Source organism: Rhinatrema bivittatum, chromosome 11 (assembly GCF_901001135.1).
Source record: "Rhinatrema bivittatum chromosome 11, aRhiBiv1.1, whole genome shotgun sequence".
Taxonomy (NCBI): Eukaryota; Metazoa; Chordata; class Amphibia; order Gymnophiona; family Rhinatrematidae; genus Rhinatrema; species Rhinatrema bivittatum.
The window spans coordinates 32992539-33007083 of NC_042625.1; the positions used below are offsets into that span (position 1 = coordinate 32992539).

The following is a 14545-nucleotide window of genomic DNA, read 5'->3' on the forward strand; positions in this document are numbered from 1 at the left end:
ATGGCGAGCACTTCCCCATAGAGAGAAGTTCCAGGCAGGGTTGCCCGCTGTCACCCCTCTTATTTGCTTTACTTTTAGAGCCCTTTAATTACAGAATTCACAATTCTATCAATATTTTGGGCGTAAATAGAGGGGGCATGCAGTTTAAACATTCTTTATTTGCAGACAACTTCTATTCACCCTTACAAACCCTGATATTTCGCTACAGGGGGGTACCTCTGAACTGCAAACTTTCAGCGTGGTGTCTCTGGATTTAAGGTTATTTTTGAAAAGTTGGAGATTCTGCATGTTAATCTTGATAGTGCCACCAGCAGTACTTTAAAAAACTGCTTTCCCTTCAGGTGGGCTATTAGGTCCTTAAAACCTTTCAGATACTTGAAAGGTTTTAACAGATACTTGAAAGGTTTTAATGATCCAAAAACAACGACAAACCTCTTCCGTAGGAAAATAATCAGCAGAACCAGGGGTCACGATTTGAGGCTCCAGGGAGGAAGATTCAGAACCAATGTCAGGAAGTATTTCTTCACGGAGAGGGTGGTGGATGCCTGGAATGCCCTTCCGGAGGAAGTGGTGAAGACCAGAACTGTGAAAGACTTCAAAGGGGCGTGGGATAAACACTGCGGATCCATAAAGTCAAGAGGCCGCCAATGAAGAGTGGGTGACTCGCCAGAATGATGGCTATTGACACAATACCCTTATTAAATAAACATGCACATGCTTACTGTGACTCCAACATCGCTCTAAGCTTCAACAGCAAGAGGTAATGGAAAAAAGGATTTGCACTCACAAAGAGGGGAGTAGCTGGCTTGTTACAGCGGTTACTACCCCAAACCAAATATGCCTGATACTTCACTTTCAATGCATATACAGCATAGCTCTCTGCTTCAATGACAGGGGAGAAGAATAACTGATACTTCACACATCCAGCAGAGCTCTCTGCTACAACGGCAAGGGAGAAGAAAAAGGGTTCGCACTCAAAAAGCGGGGAGTAGCTGGCTTGTTACGGCGGTTACTACCCCAAACCAAATGTGCCTGATACTTCACTTTCCATGCATATCCAGCATGGTTCTCTGCTTCATCGGCATGGGAGAAAGACTGATACATCACGCATTTCCAGCATAGCTCTCTGCTTCAACAGCAGGGGAAAAAAAAACCAAAAACAAAAACAAAAAACTGATGCTTCACGCATATCCTGCATAGCTTCAACGACAGGGGTGAAGAAAAAAAGGATTCGCAATCACAAAGCGAGGAGTAGCTGGCTTGTTACGGCGGTTACTACCCCAAACCAAATGTGCCTGATACTTCACTTTCAATGCATATCCAGCATGGCTCTCTGCTTCAACGGCAGGGGAGAAAAAAACTGATACTTCACGCATGTCCAGCATAGCTCCCTGCTTCAACGGCAGGGGAGAAGAAAAAAAAAAAACCAACAAGGGCTGTACAACATAGTCTAGGTAAAACAAATAAGCATGGGTGTAGCTTGCTTATCACGGCGGTTACTGCCCCTACTACCCCTAACTAATCAAGCTAGATATTTCACTTGGAAGCAGCTCCATCACTGCTCTCTACATTAATGGTGGGGGTGGAAGGGGAATAGAACAAAGAGCTAAGAGAAACAGATAAGTATGAGAGAAAAAATGTGTGAGGCTTGCTGGGCAGACTGGATGGGCCATTCGGTCTTCTTCTGCCGTCATTTCTATGTTTCTATGTTTCTATGTTTCTATACCTTGGGATCCATATTGGAGCTAATATCAAGGATTTATTCTCGTTAAATTATGACCCATTGATAAGAAAGGTGGAAGGAGATTTGGGTAAGTGGGATAGAGACACCTTCTCCTGGTTAGGATGAATATCAATTATCAAATTTGTTTATTACTATCCCTTTTTATTTGTCGGCCTCAATATTGTGGGTGTGGCAAAAAAAGGTTTTTTATTTTATTTGGAAGCGCAGACCTCCTAGGGTCTCCAGACAAATTATGTATCTTGCTAAAGAACAAGGAGGCCTGGGGGTTCCAAATCTCCATTAGTACTACACGGCCGCCCAATTAGGAATAATCCTCGATCTTCACAGAAATTTGACTTCAAAGCAGTGGCAAGCTATTGAGCAAGCCATGGTAGGAGAACAACTGTTGTCAACTATGCCCTGACAACCTTGTACCACATGACGATCTTTGAGGTGTTGGCCCACCACTTTAAACTCTACAATAAGAGTGTGGAGACAGTGGAGGGATAAATTAGTAGGTCGCCATTTGTATTACCTACTTACACATCTTTTTCATGTTTATTTCCCAGTGGGAGTGCATCTGAGATCATTTCAAGACTGGGAAGCTAGAGGAGTAACAAAGATGGAGCATATATTGCTACAAGGAGATATGCTACCCTTGAACACCTTGAAATTGCAGCATTCTGGATGGGAAGTAAATATTTTAGAATATGCCCAAATCCGACCATTTTGTCACATAAAAATTCTCAGACCTTAAGTTTAACTAAATCACTATTTGAAAATTACTGTGCACAGATTGATAAAATTAGAGGTTTAATTTCAAAGCTATATATCCTGCTGCAATCTAAGGGTAGCGCCCAACACTCTTATATGCAGGCCTGGGAAAAGGATTTGGGGATATCAATAAGTGAAGAAGCCTGGGATTTGATCTACCTAAGTGCTCGGAAAAGTTCTATTTGTGCTCATATTCAGGAAAATTGTTATAAGCTCTTATATAGATGGTACTTAGTTCCTGTTAAAGTGTATCACTTCTCTTCCTCCTATTCTAATAAATGTTGGCGAAATTATGGAGAACTAGATTCTTATATGCATATTTGGTGGCGCTGATTTGGAATCAAATAACCACTTGGCTTTCACAGCTACTTAAAGCGGAGATAAGGTTAGAGGCCCTGAGCACGTTATTGGGAAGACCAACTGTGGGGCTCAATCAGTTCCAAAAACGTTTCTGCTTACAAGTATATCTCGCAGCAAGATGTGAACTTGCCTTACTTTGGAAACAAACGAAATCTCCGACAGTTCAAGCAACTATTAACCGCTTATTTTTTTTATTGTCACATGGTACACTTAACAGCCCTTAGACGCGATATCATTCCTGCATATCATAAAATTTGGGATCCATTTTCAGAGTGGCAAAAATAGAAGGAAGTTAATACTCCTATCTCTTGTCTTTGGGTAAAATGATCTTCACACTGCTTTGAAGTGCACATATTAGTGGAGATGGGACACCCTCTAGAAATCTGATTTTCCATCACGTTTTGATAATCCTTGACCTTTGGCTGCAAAAATCAGGATAAAACTATCACTATTGATTCTGACTTGGTGATGGTTAGGATTGTATGATTATTTTATATAGGACGATTTATGTATGGCTCATTTTACATGGGGAGGGAGGGTTTGGGACAAACCATTGATAACAATTGAAAATCATGGTTGTTCTCTTCATATTGTTTATGTAACACTGTATTTTTTATTGTTTATTATTGTAACACTGTATTTTCTGATTTGGTACATCCAATTAAAAAAAAAAAAATCTTTCAGGGTTTAGTAGTTTGATACTGGGAAAAGGTACATGAGGTGAATTCAGTGCTGAATTGTATGATACTGGTTGTAGCCCACTGTGGGAAAGAGCCTGTGGATTACACCGGTAGCGCTTGATATAATCTGATACTCTTTTCCCATATGGTATTTTTGTGAGTCCTTTCACCCCCAGGCTCTGCATACGGAAAGTAGGCACCTGCTAACTCCCTGATAATGCCCCCGGGAGGGGGTAAGTATCTGCAGAGATGTGCCCTGCTTTACTCTGCAGGTACTTTTTCCCCTTGAAAATGCAATCTATGTGGGTTACGTCCCCCACTCCGACCTAAACATGCGCCCCCCACTCCAACCCACCAACTTTTTAACTCAGCCAAAAATCCGCACATTGCTGAACTCTGTGCAGTCATTTAGCCGGGTACTGGCCGGGCAGCTTTCAGACAGCAAAATTTACCACATAAATGAAAATTGCCCTCCAGTGCTAAGTAATTTGGGATTTTTCTCTCGTTTCTCCACTGCTAAGGATCCGCGTCACACTTAACTCTGTGTTCATTCTAGGCTTTGTTACAGAATCTCTTCCTAGACGTGCTTGCTCTGCCACTTTTCAGTGTTTGCCATTGAGGGTTAAGGACAGTGAAATATCGCAAACGTTCATGTTTACCCCGATTTTCCCCAGCTTTGCTGCCATCATGAGAGGTGAGAGACCATCATTGTTGAAAAAGTCTTCCAGGCTGCAGTCTGGGTAGAGCTTGCAACACTTGATTACCAGCAGGTCATACATTTTCGTGACAAACTTGGTGTTCTCCTTGGTGTTGTCGGCGATGGCCACCAGCGCGTGCAACACCGTGCTCCCCCTCGAGTCCTGCCGCCGTAGGTCAGCTTTCTTGTGAGCATTCTCCGTCAGGTAGTGAACGATGTCTGGCTGATTGGTGCAGGCAGCGAGAGACAGAGGTAGCTCACCTGGAAAGAGAGAGGGCAGAAAAATCAATTGCCCTATGTAATGTCCCTTTGGCCTTTAAGCTAACACAGGGAATGGCATAATCCAAGGCACCTCTCTGGTTTGACCCTCAGTGTGTCCATCCAGTAGTTGGATCCTCTGAGGAGAGTGGAAGAGTTGAGAGTAGCAGCAGGGGCTATGCAGGGATTTCAGATCTAGAGGGAGCCTTAAGCTTCAGCATGAACACTTAGGACTGCTGGGATTGACCCTCGTTTACAGGATCTTTCTAGGGGGCTAAATACCAGGGCTCTTTCTAGAACCCTAAAATCCCTAAATCTAGCCTCCAGGGGCCACCACTTCATGCAGTGGTGGCCCCTGGAGGCTAGATTTAGGGATTTTAGGGTTCTAGAAAGAGCCCCTCAGCTCTAGGATTGTGAGCGCTGCCTCCACAGCACCCTTGGCCCCAGCCGACCCGGGAAACTGAAGACCTGAACCTGGGGAATTGAATGCACTTCCATTTAGCCACCAGGCCAGCCCTACACGCTTATTTTCTTCTGGTGAAACTGCTTTTCTGTAACACATATAAGTTACAACATGGCCAGGTCTTAACAATATTATGTCAAGCGATAAAAGCAGAACTAGCAACCCTGCTGGCACTGGTCTTTCTACAACTTCAAGCGCAAATAATTTAATTTTAGAATGCAGTCTGTTGACTACTGGATGTTATTTAATGATTTGGTGGTTTTAACTCTAGGATTCAGATGTTCTATTTTGATTGAATGTTTAAAATTGAGCCTACTGATAGGTTTATAATTAGTACTGTACTAATATTAGGATATGTAGTATCTGCTGGTTCAGATCAGCTGAACTGCATGTTAAACTGGGTAAAGTGTTTTAGAAGGTGGGGACTATTTTCCTTGTGTGTAAAATTTAGATTTTAACATATCCAGGGCCTGGCTCATTATATGCCTTTACTTTAAGATTAAGCTTATTACATGCACTTATGCTGCACTGCTATAGTATGTCTAATTATGCTCATTGTAATGTAATTACTCTGTAATCTTTGCAAGCCTCCTTGATTGCTCTCAGAAAGACAAGACACATATATTGGTAATAAAATAAAAAGAAAGAGGGAAGTGACCCATGCACTTCCCTGCATTAACAAAATTGACATGGAGTGCAAATAAAACATCTCTCTGCCTTTGATCCATATTTTTATCTCTTTAGATTTTACTTTAGTTTTTAAAGTTGAAGAATAGTTAGTTCATGCTTATTTACTGAGGCTTCGGCACTTTCCCGGGCTGTGAGAGAGGGGAACAGAGGGAGCCTGTCCTTCCCTTACTGGGACCAGCAAAGCTTTCAATATTCCAATAAGAAGGAATAACCAAGTCTTCTTTGCTTTTTCAATGTAAAATTCCCAATGATGTGCTGGAGGAAGCTCTTGGGAGCTTCTGGTTAAACTGATGTATGGTAACAAAGAGCAGAGCTGATGAGCTCCCCACAATAAGAAAGCTGCCATTGCGAGAGGCAATATGAGGTTGGTAGCAAATCACTGAAACATCCTCTGACCCATCCCCATCCATAAAACAGCTTTCCTGGGAAATCAGAAATAAATAAATATTTCTGACAGTGACAACACAGCAAAAGCAAATATAAAAGTGGTGTAGAACCAGAAACTCTGGAAGCTATTTCTACGAGGTTACATCATCTCATTACTAATGAGGAGAAGAAGGCAAGTCGAGGACTCAGACACTGAGGTTTTTATATGGGCTGGAATTCCAGTCATCCACACTCTACTGAAGAAACTGCAGATGAGACAGGCCAAAGGTCACATCACTAGGATGCCAGATGAGGAGCTACCAAAGAAAATCTTCTATGGCGAGCTACAGCTGGGCAGTTACTCTCAGAAAGGCAAGAAGACGTTTCAAGGACTCCCTCAAGTCACTTTTGAGCCTCGTCAACATTGACCCAGAGTCTCATTTGTAGAGAAGTTCAGTGTCAAAATCTCATCTATCCTAGTGCTAAAGTCTACAAGCAGAAGAGAACTGTTGAGGCGGAGCAGAAGCGCAATCAGCGCAAAGTATGCAATAGGAGCACATCTGATGTTGAGCAAGCAATCCAAAGAGACATCTCTTGCCCACTGTACCACAGATAGTTCAAGACAGAAACTGGCCTGATCATCCCCTTATGGGTTCACAGGAAACCAAACCAACCAGTGATGTCATGGTCAGTTTTGAATTTGAAGGACAAATCAAAACAAACAATCTGAAACTGAACCTTACCACTCTACGAAAGCAAGTTACGGAAGGAACATGGCACTGTGATAATTGTTCTCAAACAATGACAAATAAAGTTTATTTTAAAAACGGGCTTAAAGGTTAAGGAAACAGTACCAGCAGCTCTAATTAACTGCTATTGTATTGCATATTCTATGCAACATCCTCTGTTTTGTCACCGTGGGAACCAGGCAGGTAGACCTGGTTGTCTTTATTCCCTAGAGTTGGACACTGTGAGTCAAATAAGAGTCTCCAGTTACCGCAGAACATGTCAAGCGGTAGCCATTAAGCTGATGGTGATGACATTTCCGTCTCAGCACTGCAATTTATATGAAGCAAAACAAAATGTGAACATGCAAATCAGCTCTTACATGCTGGTGGAGTCAAGCCTTGTTATTAGATCATTAATTGGACTATCTTAGAAAACCAATATAGTGAGTCTACAGACTGCTGGCAATATGTGGAGTACTACAGTTTACAAGTCAGTATTAGTGTCTATTATCATCTTACTGCATTCAGTACCGTCCAATTTCTTTAACTAATATTATTTAACTCTAATAATAATTACTGTAAATTAGCCAAGCCTTATTCTGTATTTAGTGCATGGCAAATAGAGATGTGAAATATTAACCTTTTAAACAATCAATTAAACAGTTAGTGAAGTCTTACCATTGAGTCAATTAAATATGCATATTTAGTGCCGGGATCTGGAGAGCCGCTGAGGTTAGCCGGTGGCACTCCCTTTCCCAGCGCACTGCACAGTTCCACAGGCTGGGCTGCTGGGCACATCGGGGAAGGGGTGAGGAGTGCTCGGGAATATCTGAGGGGGGGGGGGTTCTGTAGGTGGCTCATCGTGTGAACACCATTTAAACAATTAACCGTTGAAATTTCATTACTTTAAATGATTTACGTTTTTAAGTTATATTTATATCCCTCATGGCAAGATGTAAGTCTGTGCCTGACGACCTCTTTATCATGATGGATGAATGGTTTGGCTGTGATTATGTTACAGTTCTTGGGAGGTAGGGGAAAATTTGCAGATCTGACGCCGAACCTCTCTACAAATGAGGAAGAGCAAAATGTAAGCCAGTTACAAACATGAATGCAAAAAACAGAGCGCAGAATAGATCTGGGTTTGATGTAACTACTCTCACGCTCCGAATGACAGCCAATTTTCACAGGTGTGTACTGTGCTGTTCATATACACGTGATGGTGCATATAAACCTGCTCCCCAAGCCTTCCCCACCCGACACCTCACCCCAAATTTAAAGGTCCCCCCGTAACAATGATATCAATAGCCCCCCTCCCCCCCAATGCAATAAAACCAGGCCTCGGTCAGCTGTAGGAAAAATGCTTAGTAAATAGGCCCCTGTGTTTCTACATGAGGCAATGGACCATGAAGTGATCTGCCCAATATCACAAGGACTGTCAGCAGGATTTGAACCCTGGCCTGCCAGGGTCTTCCTCTAAGCTACTCCTCCGCTCCCCGGCCAAACGAGAAGGTAAGAGTAAAGGCTAGGAATCGAATCTGGGTCTCGTGCACTGTTCTGCTACTGGGCCATCAAGCTCTTCAGCTTCACGGCGGTGACCAAGAATTCAGCTGTGCAAGTGAGAAGTAGCGTTCAGCACACAGCACGGGGAGAATCTGCAGGGAACTGTTAGGGTGAACACAGAACTGCTTTTTAAGAGACTGCTTTGATGCCTAACAGTCTCTCTCCATTCAAAGGCCTGCAATTCAATCCCGGGCCCAGCTGCCAAGTTTGAATAACCTGAACAAGCTGTACTAAGCTTTCCTGGGAGGCAGGAGGAGGCAAATGTTTCAGGACCGCGTGCAAAAGGTTTAACATCCTCCAGTACCGCCGCACTCTTTTGTGAGGAATTCTAAGAAAACATGGCCGGGGCTGCTTTTCATAGCCTTCCAGAGAAAAGTGTGTTGTTGGGGTTGGGTTTTTTTTTTGTATTATTTTATTTATTTTTACTAAAGTGGGCCCAGTCACACTAAATGTTCAGCCTGGGGGAATACAATTATTTTATATTAGAATGGCAATGTAGCCCGGGGGGGGGGGAGGTCTCAGTACCAGGAGTTCACACGGGAGGTCCTGGCAGCGCCCACGCTCTCAGGTTCTTCTCGCATTGGGAGGGGGTTTGGCAGAAGGAGAGGTTTTTCACAGCCCTTAGGGCTCTTCTGGAGGTCCTCTGCCATGGTCCAGTAAGAATAAACACACACCAGCACTGTAAGTGGGACTCAGAATAAAACCCTTTACTGCTAAAACTTGACTGCAGGTAAAAATATCACAGTGGATGCACTTCTGTTTCGTGCACAACCAATTACAGAAATAAAAGTTCCAAGAAATCACAGTCTCGGCCAGCAGTAAAACTGCACACCCTGGCAGTGGGTTCTTATGGTAAGGGAAGCGCACCCCGGACACTTCCCCTGGTAGCACCTGCAAGTCTCTGGACTCCCGTAGACTGGACCTGGATGCCGCACAGTAGGACCAAGGCAGGTAAACCTCTGCTGATTCCTCTTCTCCAGGATGGGTTTCCCCAAACTGGGCAGTCCCTCCTCTGACTCCAGCTCCAGAACCCCACTTCCTATACACCTTGAAGTGATCTCCCTGGACGAGGGGAAGGGAATTGCCCCCCTCTCTTCCTCGAGACCACCTCTAGTTCTTCGAGAAGCCTCAGCGCTTCCCTTGGACTCCAAGAGACGAGTCCCCATGACTCTAAAGGCCTGGACATCCCCACCTTGGGCCCCAGCCTCCTTCCTAAGACAGGAGACAGGACAGGTAGCCCTCTCCCCTGGGAGAGACCACCCCCAAGAATCTCTCTCTTAGCAAGAGAGACCCCCAAAGACCCTAAACCACGAAGGCTCAGGAGTTTTTTTTAAAACTCAAAGTCAGCTCCCACTGGGGAGTGTCAAACACCTTCACTCCTCCTCCCTCTCTGACCCAGCACTCCCCGGGCCTGTTCCGATTCCAAGACCAAATAGTAAGGGGCAGTATTGTGACCTTCCTCCACTTACTGCAAAGTCTGGGCTGACCCGGTGCCTCGATGCCATGCAGAGGGACTTGCTTGCAATTCCTGGGTCTGGCCTCCCACTCTCTGGGGGACTGGCCAGGGCTGAGGATGCAGCACTGACACCTCCTGGGTGGGAGAGGAAAGGGATTCATAGTCATCGTGCAACGGCGACACCTGGTGGCCATCTTGCACAGTTCTGGAAGAAGCACTGGTGCATGGCCCTGTCCAGACTGGCGCTGCAGTGACCGGACTTAAGGGAGATGGGTGGGGGGGTATAAAATAGGATGGAAACAATCCCCTGGTATTTTCAAATGAAGGCTCTTGGCACCTGATTCCAGTCCTGGTTTCGACTGAGGTGGAAGTCCGAAGCAATAGGAGAAAATATTAAATAACGGCAATGTTTCTGTCAAGCAGCAGCTTCCCCTTTCTGGAAGAGTTTATAAAGACTTTATTTTTGTGAATATATTATTAAAGCTACAATGAATGGGGCCAGCCCCAAACCTTAGTTGTACCACTGCCATACTGCTGTGCAAGAGACCTGGCTCACTTCCCGCGCCCGGTTTCCACTCACTGGGGCTGCTGCAGAGGCCGCAGGCGTGTGTGTGTGTGTGTCTGTGTGTGTGTGTGTGTGCGTGTGTGTGTGCGTGTGTGTGTCTGTGTGTGTCTGTGCGTGTGTGCCTGTGTGTGTCTGTGTGTGTGTGTGCGTGTCTGTGTGTGTGTGATGTGTGTGCATGTCTGTGTGTGTGTGATGTGTGTGCGTGTCTGTGTGTGTTGTGTGTGCGTGTGTGCCTGTGTGTGTGTCTGTGTGTGTGTGTCTGTGTGTGATGTGTGTGAGTGTGTATGTGTGTGTGAGTGATGTGTGTGAGTGATGTGTATGTGTGTGTGTGTGTGTGTGTGAGTGATGTGTGTGTGTGTGTGTGTGTGTATGTAGGGGGGCACAGGGAAGGCGTTTCAGCCACGGCACAACGGTGACTCCGAGGAGTCAGATTCAAGGTGCGCACACACGCATCGGGATCCGGAGGGAGCTGCTGACTATGACCCCAGGCTGCAGATGCTTTGTGTGATGGCTGGGGCACGAGGAGAACGGGAAAGGGGGGGGCTGGGAAAAATCCCAGGAGGATGCAAATGAAAGCTCGTGGCCTCATAGCAAGGTAGAGAGGCCCAGCTCCACAAGAGCAGGAGGAAGCTGCCAGGCCAAAAAAAGTCAGGTTCATTTTTTTTTTCTTGATCCTATACAACGGCCCCGGCACGTGTTACTGCTCGGCTGTGCGCACATTATTTTGTGTGAAACTTTACTCCTGATGTAGCAAAACGTTTTATGCACAAAAGTGAGTAAAGCTATGCCCACAAATGATTGCTCCCTGCGTGGAAATCCCAGGAGAATCAAGGCCTTCACTATTCCTCCCTGATGCAGAGAGAGGTGCGCAGGCTTACCTCATGTTACCTTAACACTGGAAACGTAACTCCTGCTGAGAGGTGAAGTAAAGTGGCCAGGGTTAGTCTTAGTCTCATGGGGCTGAAGCTGGACTTTGTGGGGCGGAGGGCCTGGACTTGAGGTTTATGCGCAGAAAACACACATGGTGCATAAATTGTTGCATAAATTGCTAGGTGTGTGACATGGTGTAGGCAATTTTAGAGAAAGAGAAAGAGAGAGCACTGTAAGAGGGTGACCATAACTCTATATATTTACCACTGTCAGAGGGCACATTCAACTCAGGGTAGGTTTGGGTGTTACACTGGTCTACCTAGGGCACTACAGACCCTTGCCCTGGCCCTGGCGACAGGCCAGCCAACTGTACTACATCGGTACTGGAGGAGCCAGGAACATTATTTATTTATTTATTTGTGTTTTTTATTGACCGACCATCATCAGAGAGATCATGCCGGCTTACATGGAACAGGGTTAAAAAACAAAGCAGGAAGAGAGCAGTTACACAAAACAGGGGAACAGAGAACTGGGAAGTGCAAGGACAGGTGCACGTGGGAGCGATAGCCTAAGGCTTGAAATCGGAGAGCAAACTTATGTACATAATATGCGTCCAAACTTTAAGATGTGCTACGGAGGTCCAAATATCCAATATCTCGTACATAGCGTGGCCCGGTTAACAGTGCAATAAAATTACCCAGAAATAGGATGCTGGGTGGCATCACCGGCGGCATAGACGAAGTTGAAAATACAGGCGAGCCTATCAAGGTTGATAGGAGGAGGAGGGGGGGGGGAGAGGGCTGCAGGGCACTCTGGAAGATAAGGAGAGGTCGAAAGAGAATTTAGAGCGAGCAGGAAATCGCGTGGTATTTAAGGGAAGGCTTGTTTAAAGAGCCATGTTTTGAGTTTTGATTTAAATGTATGTGCACACTGCTCTAGTCTGAGTTCAGGTGGCATGGCGTTCCAGGCACAGGAGCCGGTGATTGAGAAGGCCCGCTCTTTTGTGGACTTGAGGTGGATATCGTTCGGGGGGAGGGTACCTTTGTGCGAGGATCTCGAAGGTCTGGTAGGGGCGAGGAAGTGGAAAGCGTCTTTCATCCAGTGCATGTTTTCGTTGTGGAGAGATTTGTGCATTAAAGTGAGAGTCTGGTAAGTTATGCGTTGTTGAATGGGGAGCCAGTGCAGGTCTTTGAGTAAAGGGGTGATGTGGTCACATTTGTGAGAATTCTCGCAGCTGCGTTTTGTAGGAGTTGTAGGAGTTTAATTGAGGTTTTAGGGAGCCCAAGAAGGAGGGTGTTGCAGTAGTCTATTTTGGACATGACAGTGGCTTGCAGGACAGTACGGAGGTCACCAAGGTGGAGGAGGGGTCTGAGTTTTTTTAGCGTATTGAGTTTAAAGAAGCATTCTTTCATGGTGGTGCCAATGAATTTTTGTAGGTTGAGGTGATTATCAATTGTGACACCTAGATCTCGGGCTTGGAGACAGAAGTAGGTGCCTGTGGCGGGGGTGCACTGGGTGAGAGAGGGGGGATATGATGAGAAGCTCCGTTTCAGAAGTGTTAAGGGCGAGGTGGAGAGAGGTGAGGAGGCAGTTTATTACACCAGAAGGAAAGGGTGTTTCTCTACTACAAACCTGCAAAAAATATTTGAGTAGCCCCCACTACTCACAGCCTTCTAGCAAGGCAGTGTGTTCCCTTGTGAAGCTGGCAGACGAGCCTTTGCTTGCTTGAAGCAGAAGTTAAGCAGCAATTCAGCTACACTGAAACCCTCGGCCATTTGTTTGTGTTGTGTCATGCTGTCCACCTTTGGAAGTTAAAATTGACTTGGCGTGTATCTGGATAAAATGCAGCTATGCTGTCAGTACACAACTTGTCAAATGCCTGATAATAATTGATGTGTTTTCTCTAAACAGTTGCATTTAGGGCAAGGCAAAAAGACCAAATTTAATCTTACAGAAGATGAGGTTAAAAAGCTGCACTGGTTTTGACCCTCAGTGTAATAAGATGTGAGTAAAAACAAATGCATGCTGAACTTCACTGCACAGTTTCTTTAGTCCTCGCACTAAAAGAAAGAGACTTAGCTCCTGAACGAGCAAGCTAATGGCATGCTAACGTACCAGGAATTTTTGAGAGGTAATAGTGAATGCCTTTGTCAGCACGGGATTTGCGGGCGAGGGCACTAACTTAAATGCATATTGTTGTCTGCACATTTTTTGTGCTCAAAACTCCTTGCTACATCAGCAATACAGTCTGCAGGATTGGATTCAGACAACAACCAACTAGGGCCCTGACTTTTACGGTCTGGGGAACTGATATACAGGCATAAGGGAAAAAACACAGGACTGCGTTAAGCACCACTATCTGAATTTTCAAGAAAGCTCATCACTCCGTAAATGAGAAACCTGGGGGTACTACGGTACCAGATACTACCATAAGAAGCTTGCTGGGCAGACTTGATGGACCATTTGGTCCTTTGCTGCCATCATGACTCTGTTACTATATGTGTAACTGAGAGTTAAACTGTCAAACATGCCTTATTGCATCAGACTGTTAGATTGCAAGCTCTTTGGGACAGGGACTTATTATATCTGAATACTAATAATGCTGTAAGCCACTCTGAGCTTTATTTGGAAAGGCAGACTGAAAATCAAAAAATCCAATCCAATTCAATTCAAAGATCAAAGTGAGCACAGCAGTATCGACAAAGGATGTGAATCTGGAAGAGCAAGCTGTGCAAACTATCATAAGAACATAAGAAATGCCATACTGGGTCTGACCAAGGGTCCATCAAGCCCAGTGTCCTGTTTCCAACAGTGGCCAATCCAAGTCACAAGTACCTGAGAAGTACCCAAACATTAGACAGATCACAAACTATTATTGCTTATTAATTACCGTAATAGCAGTTTATAGATTTAACCTCTAGGAATTTATCCAAATCTTTTTTAAACCCAGTTACACTAACTGCTGTAACCACATCCTCTGGCGATGAATTCCAGAGTTTAACTATGAGCCGAGTGAAAAAGAATTTTCTTTGATTTGTTTTAAATGAGCTACTTGCTAACTTCATGGAGTGCCCCTTGGTCCTTCTATTATCTGGGAGAGTAAATAACCAATTTACATTAACTTGTTCAAGTCCTTTCATGATTTTGTAGACCTCTATCATATCCCCCTCAGTTTTCTCTTCTCCAAACTGAACAGCCCTAACTTCATTAGCCTTTCCTCATAGGGCAGCCGTTCCACGCCCCATATCATTTTGGTCGCCCTTCTCTGCACTTTCTCCAGTAAAACTATATCCTTTTTTAGATGCGGTGACCAGACTTGCACACAGTATTCAAGTGAAAAATGGAGCGATAC

At 44.8% G+C, this 14545-nt stretch overlaps 1 protein-coding gene across 1 annotated transcript in view; it reads right to left on the bottom strand.

Moving 5' to 3' along the window:
- The window catches only part of TRPV4 (transient receptor potential cation channel subfamily V member 4), a 139919-nt gene that overhangs the window by 44448 nt on the left and 80926 nt on the right, over positions 1-14545 (bottom strand). The window contains exon 6 of the mRNA XM_029571294.1: positions 4197-4495. Coding sequence (XP_029427154.1) covers positions 4197-4495 — 299 coding nt within the window. The remainder of the gene's footprint in view (positions 1-4196; positions 4496-14545) is intronic.